This window comes from Podarcis raffonei, chromosome 12 (assembly GCF_027172205.1).
Source record: "Podarcis raffonei isolate rPodRaf1 chromosome 12, rPodRaf1.pri, whole genome shotgun sequence".
Taxonomy (NCBI): Eukaryota; Metazoa; Chordata; class Lepidosauria; order Squamata; family Lacertidae; genus Podarcis; species Podarcis raffonei.
Window position 1 is genome coordinate 28,552,331 of NC_070613.1, and position 19,148 is coordinate 28,571,478.

At 41.2% G+C, this 19,148-nt stretch overlaps 1 protein-coding gene across 4 annotated transcripts in view; it reads right to left on the reverse strand.

The window, feature by feature from the left end:
* SLC25A13 (solute carrier family 25 member 13) overlaps positions 1 to 19,148 on the reverse strand; it is a 109,920-nt gene that overhangs the window by 19,681 nt on the left and 71,091 nt on the right. For all 4 annotated transcript variants that reach the window (XM_053359116.1, XM_053359114.1, XM_053359115.1 and 1 more), the window contains 3 exons: positions 16,870 to 16,922; positions 15,945 to 16,025; positions 1,768 to 1,908 (listed from right to left, as the gene is read on the reverse strand). In XM_053359116.1, coding sequence (XP_053215091.1) covers positions 1,768 to 1,908; positions 15,945 to 16,025; positions 16,870 to 16,922 — 275 coding nt within the window. The remainder of the gene's footprint in view (positions 1 to 1,767; positions 1,909 to 15,944; positions 16,026 to 16,869; positions 16,923 to 19,148) is intronic.

The following is a 19,148-nucleotide window of genomic DNA, read 5'->3' on the forward strand; positions in this document are numbered from 1 at the left end:
GTGTATTAGACGAGGTCATCCTATACATGGATAGTGGCGTGGGGGGGGGAGCTGCGTGCCTGCCAGCCATTTTGTTGGCGGGCACGTAACTCTCTCCCACGCCGCTGTGGGAGGAGAGTAATCCCCACAGCCGTTGAGGGAGAGAAGCCGCGCCCCTGCCAGCCATTTGGTGCCCCCCAGAATTTGGCACTGGGGTGCCCCTTGCACCCCCAGGTAAAGACGGCTCTGGTAGGGCTCTACAGACTGAAAAGACACAAAATAACTCACGCATGCAAATTCTCTCACTATCATGGTAACAAGCAATTCCGACAGGCGTGACTGAATAATGAAGCAACATGTACATGGAATCCCTTCAGATTTCCTTCCTTCCTTCTTCTTTTAAAGACTTCCAAATGTTGAGTATGCACGTATACAACAAAGCTGGTAAGTAACCAATGTTAACTCTGCTCAGATGTGTTTACATGGCAAGCCAAAGGGGAATTTATTAGCAGTAGCTATAGCTACTTTTCTGAACGGGTGAGTGTTTCCTTGACTTACCGCTAATGGGAGGCAAAGCATCCACTAGTGGCACTAGCTCTTGTATTGGCAGAGTGGTTTCACCATCACCACACAGGGAAGCAATGGAGTATGGAGAGCATGAGACTCTTAATTTCATCATGGTGGGTTCGAGCCCCACGTTGGGCTAAAGATTCCTGCATTGCAGGGGTTTGGACGAGATGACCCTCGGGTCCCTTCCAACTCTACCATTCTATGATTCTATTACATGGCCCACCATCTAAATAAGACACACAACCTTATTCCCCCTAACAATAGGTAGAATTTTAATGTCACACTAGGGCTAAGAAAAGCATGCAACTACAAAAATATCTTTTTTGGGGGGGATATGGGCAACATTTAACTAGAATGCAGCTATTAGGATGAGTTGTAAGGTACCAAACAATATTGAAGAACAATTCCAGGATCAAGCAAGAAGTAACACACAAATGCATGCAACAGTAGTTCACATGTTTTTCATGAACAGTTTTGTTTTTTTGCTGGTGGGGGGCAACTGGGAGCAGTAAAGTGGTTGGAGGGAAGGGGCCTTCAACTCACTCCCATTCTGCTGCTCTCACAGACTAGTATTGTAGTCTCCCCTCCCCAACAGTATTGTACATGTGTGCTTCTAAGGTCAACACATAGGTCTTTGGAGTCCAGAAGATAAAGTTTCCTAATTTCCCCTAATTGCACAGCAACCTGGCTTGGTCAGATTGGCCAGAACTTCCAAGGCATCACAGCAGCTAAGCCAATGGCAGCCACAGAAACGGTGACATCATCAGCCGGGGCTCCCTGGCAAAGATTTAACAAAGGACTACTGTGACACCAGAGCAGATCAACATGGTGTTGCTCAGAGACTAGGCGATTGCTTCTAAATAACAGTGTTTAGAATTGAGATGTATATTGGCTTAAGTCCAAGGAACAGGAGAATGCAGAAGCACACGAGGACATGGCTTGATGACGTTCAAGGTCTAGTTGCTGTGCTGATGGGCCCTGGGGTACTCTAGAATTAAGACCTATAAGCCACGTGAGCCTGACAGAAATCTCAAATAAACTTTAGCAGCTTTTGCTACAGGTACTGAGGTTTCTTTCATTGTATTTTTGGGCACCGGCGTTTCTTTGTTTTTGGATACTGTTAAAAAATATGCCACTTTCTAACTCTCAAAAAGAACGAGTTTCAAACAACAGTTTAAATAGCATATTCTCTTCCTTTGACAACCAAGATGTATTTACCTTGTAGAGGCCAAAAAATCCCAGGTCCCGCAGTACAGTAAGGGCACTAACGCGTGGCCCCGTCGTGATCTCTCCAGCCACTTGCAAGCGGATCTTGACAATTTCCAGTGGGTTTGTGAAAATCACTTGAGATGCTCCGGCCTGGAGTGGGGAAAGGAAAACACATGAGTGGCACTGTGAACATGTTCTCACTGTGAAGTACAGAAAGGAAGAACTCTCCAAATGCTGCTGGCACAGGGTCTCCATGTACTTCAGTGGTGCCTTCACAAGGATAGGGGTGAATTGAGGTGATACAGTGACATTGCTTTCCAAACTCCAGTGCAAAATGAACTGATGTTAATTATGCATTTTAATTGCAATTGATTTATGGATTGAAAGCTGCTGGTCTGTTAAACACAATGAGCTAAACAACCCTTAGATAAACATACGCCACTGTAACGTGACCTCTGTACAACTTTGCTTAAAAAGAAGTCAGTAACATCTATTTCCATGATTCTGGAAGGCCAGGAGTAGAGTAAAGCCTGCCGTAGACATTTCAAGGCTGAATTATTAACTAAATAGAAGAAATGAAATCTGCCTGGCAGCATCTATCACAGTCTACTAAAGAAGGAAATCTGGCAGAATCTTTCTCTCTCTCCCTGTTTTGGCTCCCGTACAGAAAGTGCTGTGGAACATATGTATTTACAACAACTAATTTCCTCTGCTTTAAAAAAGTTACTGAACTGAAAGTTTGTATATCCTCAAATGGCATCTTGCTCAGTTGCTGCTAATCTGATGTGAACATCCTTTCTCTATGCAAAAGGCAGTCCTGCTTTATTCAACTCGCTCCAGAGAGCACTAGAACTCAAGCAGGAAACCAAGAGTTTCTTTAACAACTCGGTAGCTTACTTTCATTTGTTTTTTTAAGAAACCTTGAGTAAGGATGATGTGGCCATTTGCTTAACGTAGTTAGTCACGAGGAACTGCCAACAGCCCGTTAAAACAACAATACTTAAGCAGACAAAAGTGCATCACTAATAAAGCTAATCCTACGCATGACAACTAGGAAAAGCTTGGAAGATTTGGGATGTAAACCAGTCATCCTGGAAGAAAAAGAAAACAACCCTCTTCTCCCTCAAACCCAGCCATCTCTGGGAAAGTAAGGCATCGGGTTAGTTCATCCCCTGAACTGGAATGCTGTGATTTCCAGGGCTGGACACCTGGGGAAAGCAAGTCTCTGAGGTTGGTATACAAAAGGGGAAAGGATGAGTGTCCAGGGTTCCTGCAGAGCTTGTGTGGCTCCTGGACCCAGTGGATCAGTTGAAGGTATTTTTTTTTGTTTTGTTTTCCTTGCAAATGCATCCCTGCACAGTAGCAAATGCTCAAGCTCTGTCACGGTGAGCCTAGATATAAGTCACGAAACCATTTTTCAAAATGTCCCCGAGAGTAATTGAGAGGAAGCAGAAGATGATGGATTGTTTACCTGCCTGTGCCCACTCTTGGCCAGAGGCCAAGGAGGGAAGAAAACCAGAAGGGCAACAGAGGGAGCCGGACTCTGATGAAACTCCTGTGTCACATACAAGGGCCTCTGGAGGTTTCCTGGGCTGGTTTTGCCTGCACTTATACTCCCGGGGCTACACTGCTATGCTTGCCAATGATAGCAGACAATGTTGTATTAAATGTGCTAGTGTGGGAAGAATGCTGAGAAGTATGCTGTATCTGTTCTGCTGTGCCATCTCCATAGCGCATGGGGCCTCGCAGGCATTTTCTCAAAAACACATGGAGGAAATCTGACGCAGATGGATTATGTTAACAAGGCAAGGATGACAGTTCAAGTCTTAAAGCCCTTTGAAATCAATGGTACTACTTGGGGTTATTAGAGGCCAAATCATTAGTTTCTGATCTCCAGCCAAAAACCCAACTCCGAGTCCAGCCTGGGCATTCCTCTAGTATTTTCCACAATTGATATGCGATTAGCCATTTCCTTCTATTTATTTTAATGAGCTGCAACTGTGGATACCATGCCTATATTGAAATAATTAAGACGAGAATGATATTCCTCCCGAAGTAGAAACGGGCTGCTAAGCGGCTTTGAAAATCTGCATTATTTTAAAATGCAGGTTTGGCGTGTGAAATACCACCAAGCTTGTTGGAAAGTGGCAGCCTTTGCAAGCTGCGTTTAAATAATGAAACAAATGATGGAGGCTCTTAAGTATGCCAGACGGAGAGCAAATTGCGCGAAAGCTCTGAACTGCGGCCCCTTTCCAACGAAAAGTCTGGGAACTCTGCAATCCTACCACAGTGAAAGTGCAGATAGGGGGATGCTTAGTGGGAGATCGTATACTCTGTATGCAAAAGCCCAGCCCACCCCCACCCTGTTTCTTCTGTTTGAAATCCTGGAGAGACATTGCCAAGGACAGTGGACAATACTGAGCTAGTATTTTCCATTCCCAGGTTATCAACGTATATCATCTCAATGGAGCCGCCAACTGCTGGGTGCTTCTGGTGACAAGGAAAAACACACCTCTTCGTTACAGTTTTTCTGAGAGTTAAGACCAGCCCTGTCTACTCTTCCAGCTGTAAACTGGTGTTTACACCTGCTTTGCACACAGAAGGTCCCAGACACAGCTAGCAGCAAACCCTGTCTGAAACTCTGCAGAGCTGCTGCCAGCCAGAGTAGACAATACTGCGCTAGATGGACGTAATGCTCTGACTCAGTATAAGGAAGCTTCCGATAACACAATGATCGATATGGGGTGGTATTCACACTAGTCTTACTCCAAGCAGACACCATGAAGTCAAGGGGCATTCCTTTCAACGGGTCCACTCTGAGTGGGACTAAGCTAAAGCAACTTGTGGCTTTATTTATTTATATTTCGAAGTTTCATTGTTTTGCCTGGCAGCGGCAAAGTATCAAATCTGAACACATTTGCTTGATATATGCAATTTCAGAGTTCACCCCATCACTAAGTTTCACCTGCGCTTCAAGTACATGGCTAGCTGAGGTCAGCCCATGGCATTCCATCAGTGGCACTGACTCTGTTCATGTGTTTGTGACCAAGCACCATGATGGTGCCTGAGGAGGTATTTTTTTAATTATCGAAAACAACATGCGCAGTAATGGTGAAGAGAAAACAGTTATAAATATACTCAGCCACTCTTATTCTACCATCGGTAGACTGAAGTTCTGGAAGGCTTCCACAGCAATTTCACACTGAAGTATGGTACTACCAATGCATTGGCAGGTTTTTTTGTTTGTTACCTTTATATCCTACCTTTCCTCCAAAGAGTTCAACATGCCATACATGGGTCGCCCCCAAAAAACTACACAACAACCCTGTGAGGTAGGCTGAGGGACAGCGACTGGTCCAAAATCACTCTGGAGGCATATGCGTGGGAATGCCACGGCCTAACCAACGGTGGTAAATTTGCTTCTGTCAATGCTGCACAGTAGTTAGAGCAGGAATTGCAAAACTGTGAACCTCCAGATGTTATGGGACTCCCAGTATTCCTACTTATTGGCCATGCTGCCTGAGTTAAAGTCAAGGGTCACAGGATCCCCAGCCCAGAGCTGTTTGGTTTGGGTTTGGGTACAGGACCAAATCCCTACTCAGCAAGGAAGCTTACTAGGTGGCCCAGGGCAAGCCAAGATCTGTCAGCCCTAACCTACCTCACAGATTGCTGTGAGGCTTCTGAGGAGCTTCTGGAGGAACAACGGGATCAGAATGTTATACTCGCAAGCAAACAAACAAAAGAAAAGAAAAGGGGTTTATGTCATGGCAGTCTGCAGGAATTTAAAGCCCTCACTGCTGCTTCAGAGACCTCAGCAACATCCCATAAACTACATTATATATGCAAGGATTCGATTTAAAAAAGTAAAAACAAAAATAAAAAAGCACTTAAAGTTAAAATATCACTCTGTTTTTAAAATAATAAATATTGCTGGAATGCTTTTATGGAACAGCAAGATGAGGATCAATGTTGAATTGTTTCAGCACTCAAGGACCACACAACACGACAGCCCTAAGTCACCTCATCCACTCTCTACCGTAGGTTAATATGTATTTTTATGGAAATTTGTTTCTGCACTTTTTCAGTGACAACTCTTGACTTCAAAACAAAAAACAAAAACCACAATATCACTAGACACCTCTCGATGGCAGTATAACCTTGTACACACGTGTCTATCATTCTTCTTTTCTCTTTCTTTCTTTCTTTCTTTATCATATTTTCTCTGCACTCCCCAGGAGAAATGGGGAGGGGGTAGGGAATCGGATATTTCTCCTTTGTCTGAAAGAAGAGTGTTCCGTCACTTAGGAGGGGGAGGGAAATATTACCACAATGCTGCTGACCACCTTAATTATCATTTGGGAGGGAAAGAAACTTGATTGTTTGCTTGACCCACCACTCAAAAACAAGTTGAAGGAAGCTCTCAGGTCATTACACGCAACTGAACTAAGAGGAAAGCATGAAATGATAAATGCAACTTCTTCTCCCTTCCTGCTTCTTCTTCCCTTCCCATATCCTGCACCTCAGACTCCAGAGAGGACACGGCAAACTTTTGCAAATCATAGAATTTTGGACTTGGAAGGGAGGGACCCCCGATGAATTGGTTGCAAACACAATGAAGTTCAGGTTTTGAAGAATACCATTTATATAAGTGCAAGCAACCGCTGCGTCTGCCTTGTTAAAGATAGAGGGAACAGCTTGAACACTTGGAAAAGCCAATTTGTGAGTAAAGGGTTGTACCTGAACATCTTTCAAAAAACAAGGTCACATGGACTATCAAAAGAATTTAGGAAGAACCCTGCATTCTGTTCCCAAGAATGGAAAGGCAGGAGTATCTGGAGTGCCCAAAGAGGATAATTCTGTTTTTTTAAAAGCCCCTACTTAGTCGCCTTTTGTTCTACACTAAGGAATTCCAAATACTAGGAGATCCAGCCTTTTGATAACTTTGGCTGCTCCTTTCCACTCCAGACATTTTCCTGCTCGACAATTTTATTGCTGAGAGGGTGGCCACATATGCACTGCCAAAATAGGGAAAATTTGTCATTAAAGCATGAGGAGTGAAGAATAAGAGAAGTATTTGCCCCCCCCCAAAAAAACCCAGTACATGTGCTAATTCTTTAATAAGTATTATTTAAGCAGAAATACAATATATCTCACAATAGTAGGGGATACAGTGATCAGTTGACCCGTGTGTGCCTGCTGTCTTAGTGGAAAACTTTTTATAGGGACCCACAAGGCCCTCCCTGCTCTCTTTTCATGGTTCTTTAAACCAGAGGTGGTCCAGAAAGCCCTTCAGATAGAGAAGATGTCTTCAAACAGAGGACTGTCATCTTTAAAGCAGATCACGTGGCTACCCTGTTTTTGAGGAAGGAGCTACAGACCTCTGCCTGCAACTACAGAGCTAGCTGCACCACAGACTTCAGTAAAAAGTATGACAATATTGGTCAAAGTTGGCAACTCACAAAGTTATTAACCAGGGTGGTACATGCAGGGCAGGGATCTCATTTTAGTCCACTGAAACTTGTAGCCATCTTGGCTCCTCTGAATGACAGAGCATTCCTAGAGAGCCTTCCTTCCTAGAGAGGCTAGACTGGTTCCCTCCTTGTTGTCCTAGGTAAAGTTAAATGGATCCCTGACTGTTAGGTCCATTCGTGGCCGACTCTGGGGTTGTGGAGCTCATCTTGCTTTATTGGCCGAGGGAGCCGGCGTACAGCTTCCGGGTCATGTGGCCAGCATGACTAAGCCGTTTCTGGCGAACCAGAGCAGCGCACGGAAACGCCGTTTACGTTCCCACCGGAGCGGTACCTATTTATCTATCTGCACTTCGTGCTTTTGAACTGCTAGGTTGGCAGGAGCAGGGACCAAGCAATGGGAGCTTACCCCGTCGCGGGGATTTGAACCGCTGACCTTCTACCCTAGGTTCTTTGGTTTAACCCACAGTGCCACCCGGGTCCCTCCTTGTTGTCCTACCAGCAGGTAAAGACTATTTTATGGTGGTGGGCTTTGGGGAACAACTGACTGGGGTTGGTTTTTTTACTAGATTGTTTACTAGATTTGATCTGTTTTTATTTCATTTTAATTATGTTATACTTTAATTAGTTTTTAACTTATCTATTTTTAAGCTTTCTGTGTTTTAACCATGTTAGTTTTCATTTTTGTGAGCTGCCTTGAATCCCACTTCTGAAGAAAAGGTGTAGGAAATAAATAAATGATGATGATGATGATCCCCCTAACACCTGAAGAAAATAGAGTCCCGACCGGGTATCAGCTCATCTCACTTCTCTCTGCTTTTCTGCTACTCAAATCTTAATAAGCAGAAAACCAGTGTGACGACATACTTCTTGCATTTTGAAATTACTAGAAAAGCGGTGGTTTTTTTTAAAACGAGGAATGCTCCCCTCTTATTTAAAAAACAAAACGGGATTTATCAGCCCAGCACAATATGAACACACAACTTAAGGACTTCGGCAGTACATTTTTATCTTACAAAATGCTGAAGATTTCTTTTTTTTAAAAAAAATAGCTGGTAAGGTAAGCTGTACGAAACCATGGAATTAAACAATATGAAACAGTAATATTTCTACTAACATGGCATAGATTTAATTTAGTGAGGAAAAAGATGAAAAAATTTAAGATTTCCTCATTCTAATTTTCTAACGGCATGTCTAAGTAGGAAAAATATAGTTTATTTACAAGCTCTGACCAGTTCTGTGCTATAAAAACAGAAGACTTGATATTTTTCACTTTATTAGCTATAGCAGTTCTTCAGAAGCTGAGCCAAGAAATCAAAGTGGAGCCTATTTGATTGATGTTATAAAAGCAATTAAGTCACAGGTTTGTCAAATATGTTAACATTTGGCTCTGCCTCTAGTATGTGTCTATTTTGACTGCAAGTAGTAGAAGTAGTAACATTTAATGATTTACAGACCTTCCATGTCTTAAGGTCTGGTAGCTGAATTAAATCTATGATACCACCCCTTTGCCTTTATTTGCGCATTTGCAGACTGTAGTAACCTTTAAAAAAAAATATTCATAACTATTTCTCTCTTCTTAATTCAGTTCTTTTTAGCGGTCCAGCAATAAGATTTCAATCACTTGGAGCAAACAAACATTAACACAACGGCGACGGCATGCCATGAAATGCAATATTAAACAATAACACATTCTAGTACAGATTGTCAAGCTTGACAACTACCCAGGTGAGGGTCCATAAAATTGTCACTACTTTCCAGGCCACCTGAAATGCAAGGAATGTTTTATATTTGAAAAGTGGGAATGTAAACCTTATCAATTATCATCTGTACTCCTGCTCCGAAGTCAACAAGCAATTTCTTCCTTGGCAAATTGTAAGATGGGACAATTATAACAGATCAACAAACATCTTCCGTTTCAGTCTTACTCGCTGCCATAGATCTTGTGGCAATACCCCCTTGTATGGCTCTTGTAGAAACTGGATAAGCATAGCCTGACTGGCGGGATAGAGGGAATGACCCGCTCAGCTCCATAAAAGGTTAAACAGCAGAAAAACATGAATTCCTGATAGATTCAGTATCTTTTAGAATACCACATGGGACTGTATCCCTTTTAATTTTCTGAAAGAACGGGAGTGGGGAGTTAGGTTTTTTTTTTAAAAAAATGTATTCTAGTAAAAGTGAAAACCTTGGATTGCATTTGAACGTGGAGGTAGAAGAGCACACTAAATTGAAGAAAAACCAAGCAACGCTATAAATTACACCAAATTTGAAAGCTAATAATTCATAATGAACGGACAGCAAAGAAGCTTGAAGTAATTATTTTTCAAAGCAGCGCCTTCTCTTTTTTTCCTTAAAATGAAAAGATACTTAACTTTGTTTAAAGAAAGAAAGGGCAACAGAGGAAACAACACTTAAAAAAAATGTAGTCCAAAGGTAAAAATGGTCTCACATAAGCAACTTCAATCCTGCCAGAAATTACCACTCTCATCCCTACATAACAGACTTCAGTTGATACCAGTGTTGTATCCCATATCAATTCAGGAGAATGAATTACTCAGTGAAAACAAAATTCTAGGTGCTTGAGGCTGCTCAAATTATACCTCAGAAATGGATCTAGCTATCTAAGCCAATATTCCATATGGAGTATCAGCATATTCCTATATGCTATACTACAGATAACTTCCCTTCCCTAGAGAAGTTCAAATCTTGTTTTTTTCCATACACAGAAGAGGAACAACTCCTTTCCTAAATACTGTACACACACATCCTCCACCACAAGTATCTTTTTCCCTCCTGGAATAAAGTGCAGTGTTTTATTTTATCCATAATGCAGACTTCTGCCAAATAAAATGTCTTAATCAGAACAAGGTCTTTGCTTACTGCAAACGTTTTCATTTTTCTTCACACAACAGTAACACATATTCCCGAAATTAAATTAAATTAAATTAAACCACTGGGATCACAAAAGCTGCAATCCTCATGTGTTTTGCAATGATCTGAAACAATATCCAAAGTACACTTTACACCAACTGGATCAAACACTCTTCGCTAGGAAACAAAAGCAAAAAAATATGCATTAAGCATTCTTGCTATTTATCCCTTGTGCCAAACACAGATGCTTCTAACAAGGTTGCCCAGTTCAAATCCTTGCAAAAATCACTCCCTGGGGTGGCACAGACTCCAGGAGTATCTGAGGGTGCATACATTTTGCCAGCATACATGCAAACCCTACGATACAGTTAATTTTAAGATTCTTGAAGAGAGAGATGGAAGATTTTTCTTGCTGCAAGATTTTTAAGCGGGCAGCTGCTTAAATTTAGAAAATAAGAAATGAATACTGCATCCTGTCAGGGCTGCTCCCAGACAAGTGGGACATACAAATAAATCGTTGTTCTTCCATGGTTAAGGCACAAACGAAATGAAAATTTACTATTAAGGATATTGCACTGTCTATATGTTCTTCCTATGTTCTATTGCCACCAGTAGGCATGGTAGCTGATATGAGCAGCGAAGGTCCATTTCTCCTGAGCAGTGAAATGAGAGAGGGCAGGCGGGGAAAAGGAGGGGAGAGAACAGTTGAGACTGTTAAAAAAAGAGAGAGCATTTATTTGGCACTAAACACCTTCTCATTTGAGCACGATTGACCATTACAATCCCTGAAATGTCAAAAAATGAAGTGTTTTAATATTTGCTTTGGGTTGGAAGTTTAGAGTGGCAGTGTTTAATTAGGAAGAAAACGTGTTCCTAAAACAGTGGTGAATGAAAAAGGGCTTTATTTCTCTTTGTTTTTAAATTAGCTTTATAATGGCAAATTGCGAAACACCCTTTCACTTAAGGAATATTTTGCTTAAAGTTCCATATTTAAACAGGAGTACCCAGGAAATTCAATTTTTAAAAAATCAACAGGATTATAATATGGTGCCTATATGTTAAAGTGAAAGTGTGCTGGGCTGTGATAAGCTAACTTGCCTGATGCATCACTGCTACCATCTACACCTGTGGAGGTTCCACTACCTTCTTAAAAGCCCCCAGGCTTTCTACAATAAGAAAAAAAGATGCAATAAGCACAGGGACAAGGACATTGTGCGGATGCCCCATAAAATGTGAGTGAACAGGGCATGACAAGTCCAGGTTAAATGCCTAGTTACACTGCTTTACAACACAATTCTGCTTTCATCCAGAATATTGTGCCACTGGTTTTTAAGCAAGTGCTCTGTTAGAATTTCGACAGCATAGCAGAAGTGCACAAACTGTTTCTATTTAGCCCTTCTGCTTTATTGGCTCCTCCAATTGTTAACAAAAACTTCAGTGACAAGCTTGTTTGTGTACTTTCAGAACTATTTGCTCTGATTATTTGCATCCTTTCCACACATGCCATTAGAGTCAACACAAGTTTGGCGTTTCTTAAATGCCACTGTGTTTTCTTAACAGGTTATTATTTAACCAGCTACAATGCTTCTCTCCAAGCCATCTAGCAAAGACATCAAATGATATTGTAATCTGCTGCGAAAAGGAATTATGTCTGAGGAATTAAAATAAAAACACTATTTATATTATCATTAAATTTACTTTTCCTCCAAGCAGCCCAAAGGTGGCATACACTATTCCTCTCATATTAGTCTCACAACAACTCTGCTATACTGAAAGTAGTGACTGGCCCAAGGTCACCCCGTGAGCTCCATGGCTGAGCGGGGATTTGAACCCTGGTCTCACAGGTCCTAGTTCAACACCCTAACCACTAGGCCATGCAGGCTCAGTGTGTATCCAGATCACATTCTGAACCCACGCCATTTTTAGGTGAGCTAAAGAGCCCTTCAAGCAAAGGGCTGGGTTCGTTGCAATTATGCTCAAAGTTCCACAAGACTTTTGTAAACTGTGGATCAAGCTATCAGAGCAAAGAGCATGCCATCAAGCACTTTGCAACTTACCACACTAACAATGCACAAGTCCCCCCCCTTTCTCCAAATGACCTTACAGATGAAACATTTCGAGATGTGACTAAACAGGGCAATTTGCACATCAATCCTCCTTACGCTACTTCCGATATCAAAATAACCTTCCAAGATACCTTTTGTCTCCTTAATGAGAAGATGGAATTGGGCTGTCAACTGTATTAAGTACCGTGGGGTCATGAAACAAAAACCTCTTATTTTCCCTAGCGAAGAAAATAAGTTCACTGCAACCGAAGGCGGCTTTTTCCATTGAGACAAGCAGCTTTGTGGGTTGCAAGTGCAAAAGTCAACCATGTGTACTAATTCTCACTCATCATTCTGCAAGGTGAGCTCCCCAGTGACTCAAAAGTCAAGGAATGTCAACTGCAGCGCAAACAGCAAAGCGCAACTTTGCATGTGACACCGAACCAAATTCCAGAAGGACAATGTACCTGTTGAGCCGCTCAAAACACTTGTTCCTATTCTCGATTGCCGCCGTCTCTCGTTTTAGAAAAAAACCCAATGCGGCATACAACAACTCCTTAGCTGGAATCAGTTTACATTTATAAAAAGCAAAAACACACCCACCCAAACTTTTATTACAATGGAAGCTAAGGGCAAAACAAAACCCTCATTAAGGCAGCAGTCCTACATGCACTTAGCTGTGGCTTAAGTCCCATTGAAATCAGTGGGTTGCACTTGTAAGCAGAAATGCCTAAGGCTGCACTGCAAATCAAGCTACTGCTCAGCATATATGACAAATGAATATTGAAATGGAAATCTGCTGTCCTGTTGAACAGAGGACAATAGAGCCAGTGTATGTTTCCACCTATCTCCTGCCTGTGTGCTACTTCAACAGGTGACTTCATGATTATCCCAGACTCAATAATTTTGGGGGCTTGTGTACTGGAAGGCCTGGAGGGAGTCACCAAGACAGCATTGCACTTCATATTGCTGCTTCCTTCCCTCTCCCTAGGATGAATCCATCTCACTGGCGGAAAAATCAGCAAAAGTCAAAATGAAGGACAGAACCTGCAACCTAGAGCCTGTGAGCCTTTCGTGGAATCTTTTCTTTTTCATGAGGCAGAAATCTAAAAAGGGGGCAGAATGAGCAGGGAAACAGAAGCTTCTTTTTGCACTGTTGTTTTTTCCTGTGGAAAGACATATTCTTCTCCCTTCCTCCACCAACTGCTTTTCTCACCCATGAGAGAAAAAGAAGTGGCAACCGTATGTTTTCACGACGGAGGGTATAAAAGGGGAAGTTTTCATCTGAAAAAGGATTAAGAAGCCCCTTTTCCTTCAAACTGTAACCTCAGCAGCTGCACCGTGTAAACAACAACAACAACAGCAGAACTACTGTATACCTCTTGCGTAGCTCTGCGGTAAGGCTTTCAAAATTAATCATCCACTGGCCTAGGTCTAGACTAACCACAGTCAACGAGTGACTTTATTTCTGATGTTCAGGTGTGAGTGCTGTTGCTTATGTAGCCGAAACAGCACAATCCACCCCAAGGGGGAGAAATCAGCAGACTTGAGAGAGAGCCCCGAGGTCTGCAGAAGTACAAAAACACCTCCAGAGGAAACTAACCCCAAGAAGGACTGGCCACAGAACACCCTTGCTTCCTGATGAAGGAAAAAATGGAACATTGAAAGGGGGTGGGAAGGGAAGGGAGCACAGCTGATTAACACACGGAACAGAAAGACTTCACACACACACTTCAACATTTTGTTGCCGGTTTGTTAAGCCTGTGTTTAGAAGAATGAGGGAAAACGAGAGAGAAAGACAATACAACCAGGACCTATGGACGAAGGGTAGGATACAAGATTTAAAAATAAGTATGAAATGAAATGAATATGGAGGAATTACCATCTCTATCCATGCTGCCAACTTTGAAAGACCTACTGGAACATAAACAAAACAAGGCCACCCATAAAGAGACAACACAAGTCTCATCCTAGCTACCTGGCACTGTTGTCTGCCCTCTAGTTAAACACTTCAATTCAAAGAAAGCCCTGGGCTGTTTGCCACCAAACACTGACTGCCAGGAAATTATGCAGAATCACATAATTAATTTTAGAGTCTGGGTGCCGGCTGAAAGATCCAGCATACACAGCACTTTTTTTTTTGAAAATACGGCTATGAAATGGTCCTCTTTCAGAACATGACTGAGCCATAAGAAGGTACTAAATAGATACCTGTGTCATTACTTTATTTTCTTAAGTGTTTTTTTTTTTTGCAAAGTATCCATTATTTAGAATTAATTAGGAAAATCAATCAGCTGCACAAACGTAAATTAGCCATAAATGGTGCTATAAAAATGAATAATAATAATAATTTGTCTGTCTGCTATTGGGCTTTTGGTCATTTGGAAATCTTCTGCATCCCCAAATATTTTAATTCGTTTAAAGTTTTATCACTGTGCATTTTGTGCCTGCGAACAAAAAAAGGTCCATGGTCTTTCCTTTTTTTAAAAAAAGAAAAATGCTCCTTGAACGCTCCTTCAGTTACAGAACAGGTGAGCCTACTTGGCACTGTGTGACAGGTCATTGATCAAACAGAACAGGCAGACATCGCCCCCACCCTTAGGAGAACTGTGCAAAGCTAAAGCTTCTCAGTCTGCACTGCACTGAAGAACATACACCGCTTTCTCTAGGCACAGCTGCACGAGTCTCTTCTTCTCCTGATATTACGGTACTGTTTGCTGTGATCCGTTTTGTGCTTCCACGTTCTTTTCAGCAGAGATATAAATTGCTTTAGAGAGTGACCTCATCCTTCTTATGACAGCAAGAAATTTACCAGTCAGCTTGGAACGCCACCAGCCCTGCCCTGCCCCGATGATCAAAGCCGGTTTAAATGAACAGCCTTCTCTGTCTTCAAAATGGCACTCATCTTTGAACAAGGGTTCATTTCATGTACAAAGGATTTATTTTAATTGCTTGAATAAAATCAATACTCCTCAATAGAGCGCTGGTTATAATTATATAAACCGATGTTGCAAAACTAAGCAGCGGGGATATTGTCACTTAAAGAGAATGGAACGCAGGTCTTTCAGCAAGATGCCACCCCAGGAAGGCAAAACGGACTGCAAAACAGGACGCCTTTTATATACGGCATACATTTGGGAACGCACGAGGCACTCAGTTAATATCACAAAGCCTAACAACACTATGGCAACAAGCAAGTGCGAAACGTTTTTGCCATTTTGCAGAGCCGGTATTATGGCCTGAATGGGAACATTAGCGAGTGAAATGTGGGCGAGGGGGGCATAAAGACGAGAAGGACAAGGCAGAGTAGGTGCCACGATGAATTTGTGAGTCGAGCCAACTTTCAAATACACATTGTATTTAAGCAAGCCTATAAGTGTTTGCAAGCAAGCGATTAAACTGCCAATATTGCAACAACAACATTGTATTGTATTACATCGTATGTAATCAAGTCTATCATTTTACCAAGTACACTTTTAAAATGCCAAGATAATTACAAGAGTAATAATAACAAATATAGCAACATTGTATGTAACTTTAGCAAAGGGGGAGCTTTAAAATACCAAGCTATTACTACTACAACTACTATTAATTTTGTTATTATTACAACAAAAATTATTAAACCATTAAATTAAATAATAAAAGCACTCAAAATGCTCAATCTGTTCATTTAAGAGCCACCTTCAATTGACTACTTAAGGAAGGAACCAATAGGCTTGCAAGCTTAAAGGCTTAATCTTTGTGGTTCTGTTCCTAATAAATGCATCTCAGATAAAACAAACATAAAGAAGATACTTACACAGCCACCAGCGACAATTTCTGCTGCAAAAGGAACAGAACCGTCTCTCGCCATAAATTTGTCTCTTATAAAATCGTTTACCTTGGAAAACAAAATTTCAGTCAAATGAAGGAAGAAAACATGTCCCATTATTTTTTTAACAAAAGAATACCAATTTTCATAAGTATGAATTCTATGGCTTTCATCAATATTGTATGTATACTTAGAAAAGAGAGAGAGAGGACTGCTCCATTTAAATCAGATTTACAGCACAGCAGGAGAGTTTACATATCAGCAGGTATATTCATCTATTTAAAAAATAGCTTAGTTTAAGCATTAGTCTTAAATATTTTTGAACATTTCTTCAAATACGTTCCACTGTGTGGGAGCCTGATCTTGAAAATAAGCTGAAATGATTTCAATTATCATTTCAATGATTTTTGAGTTTACTGCTAAGAAGATAGCGCACACAAGATTTCAGACTAAAATTAAAAGTATCCTTATTCGGTATTTATGGATTTCTTAGTTGCTTTTCAACTTTAAGCACTACAGGAAATAAGTAATGTAAGGAACATGAAAATGTATGAACAGGACTTCTTTTTTTTTTGTACAAGGTTTTCACTCTGTGTCATAGTTATTTATATTAAAGTACAAGGCAATGAAGATGAAGGGGACTGCTATTGAGCCGAACATTTCAAATGAGGCTGTTAGATGATGGGCTTTAGCTAGACTCTCATCCAAAACACACAGAAACACACTCCGTGCAACCTGCAGCACCCAGAGGCAAGATATGAACACAGACTGCATTCTGCAAGTAACTTTATCAAAGGAAGGTATGCACTTATGCAGGCTTTAAGCAAACAACCCCCTAAGTCTTCTCACTGGGAAATTCAAAGATACAAAAATAATAGATTATATACGATAAAGGTTTTTGCATTGTACTTACAGTAAGTTTTATGGCCTTTTCTGGGGCTACTCCCAATAATTGTGGCAAAAGACCTGTAAATATAAAAGGAGCAAAAATACATATTACGGAATGTATCATTAAGTTGGCAAATAAACAGCTATGCAAAGTTGGCCACCTAAAAAGAGGGAGGGCCATTTTTAGGGCAATTTTCTACTCTTATGTTCAACAGGAGCATCTAGACACGTCATTATGATTTTTTGTAACCACCTAAACGAAAATTATCATGGTTCGGAACTGCGGCTATTCAAACACCACCATATATCTCCATTATAATGACTTAGAATTCAGAGTAAATGGTGAAGCACAATTCAGAAACCTGCCCTTTACAGATTTCCCTTGGGCTCATTCAGAAGCAATGCATTAGCTTGTTGCTGTACCTTCAGAAACCTAGAGACTCGTCTGTACGCATGCATTGCCAGTCTGGGGTTGACAAAGATGGTACACAGCTTCTTCATCACAGTGTCTTAAGAGACAAGAACAAAAAGCCCATCAGCTGAAAGCAGCTGAACATTTCACCTGTTCCATAGATTCCCTTATGAATCTTGTAGGGTTTCAAGAAAAAGTTGTGGAAATAGTGTGTGAGAGAAATGTCTTGAACACTCCCAAGTGCTTCAGTTATCACCAGCAACAAGATCTGCAGCAATAAGGAAATAGCCAACGAGAAAGAAAGCAGGCCAAGCCACATCAAAATTATTTTGCAGCTACAGCTCAGTGGTCAAGCACATGGTTTGCATGCAAAGGGTCCCAGTTCAATCCCTGGAATTTCCAGTTAGCAGGTAGCAAGCCTGGCTGGGGAAGACCTTGGCTCAAAGCTTTAGAGAGCCCCAGTCAGGCAGAGACATATTCAGCTACACAGAGTAATGGTCTGCTCAGGATAAAGCATATTCCTGTGTTCTTCGTGGCAGATTTTAAGTTCACATAATGGTTTGTCCTGGCCAAACGATTTGCTATTTAAAATTTAAGCTCAGGTTATTTACCTAGCCATACACAAAATATTTGCTTTTTAAAAGTTACAAGCGCTATGATAAACAAGCAGGTAGCTGTAAGTCTTTTGTTGAATGCTGAATTTCTGCTACGGATTGTTGGGCAATCTTGAAGAAAGGATGGAAAGCCAAGTGCTGCATAAAATGTTCTTTGCAAAACGGGGAAAAAGAGAGGAGGAGCTTAATTTTACAAATGTTTTAGGGTTATTTGCCATTTGCCTAAGCAACTATTTCTGAGAAAGTCAGCACAACAAAAATTTACAATTATACATATTTTCATGTTTGAGTAAAAAAAACAGCTCACTATTTCTGAACAAACTTCAAGAGGCGTCTCTCAAGGCAGATGAGAGAATAAAGAGGCATTATGGTTATTCCATCACTTTGCTCTTTTTTGCATCAGCTTTTCGAGATTTCTGTTTATGCTTGATTTTGGAGCAAACCAATTTTGCCGCAACTACTTTTGCCTGCTATTTGAGAAGGCACTAAGTCTGGTTTTCTTTCAAGCTCAGAGTTGCTGGAAAGCTACTAAAAAAAAAAAGTACTGTATTTCCTCTTGCATTTACAGTCTCCCTGCTCAGTGATTGTGATTGTGGGAATCAAAATAGCTCTGTACCTCCAGTAGAGTCTGGAGCACTTAAAACCTGTTGGTTTTAATGGGATTTTAGCATTTGCAACATCTTTGGATTGTGCCTATTATGTGTATTTAAGCCCCCATCCTACAGATGCAGGCTATGATGATTACTTCTGCTTACTTCCTTAGTATTTTAAGTGTGAAACCAAGGCAACCTCAGTCCATTAGATGTATGCCAGATTCAGGCAGAATGACAAAGCATGGTTGGTCGTTCCAAGACCACGGCCAACCTTGGACTCATGTGCTCCCCCTCCTCTCTTTTTTGTGAATGAAGGAAGGGGATTTAAGGCTTCCAAGTTCCAGTTTGTAACAAACCACAGTTGTGTGTAAAAAAAAAAAAAAACCATGAAACCGGTTTGTAAAAAAACACAATTAACACACCAGGGAATCAGTCCTGGATTTCAGTTTGATAACTAACAGCTTCTGTTAGGAATATATACAGTGGTGCCCCGCAAGACGAACGCCTCGCAAGACGGAAAACCCGCTAGACGAAAGGGTTTTCCGTTTTGGAGGCGCTTCGCAAAACGAATTTCCCTATGGGGTTGCTTCGCAAGACGAAAAAATCTTGCGAGTCCCCGCGGTTTTCCCCCGCTTTTCCCCCCTTTTCCTAAGCCGCTAAGCCACTTATCAGCTGTTCCGCTGAT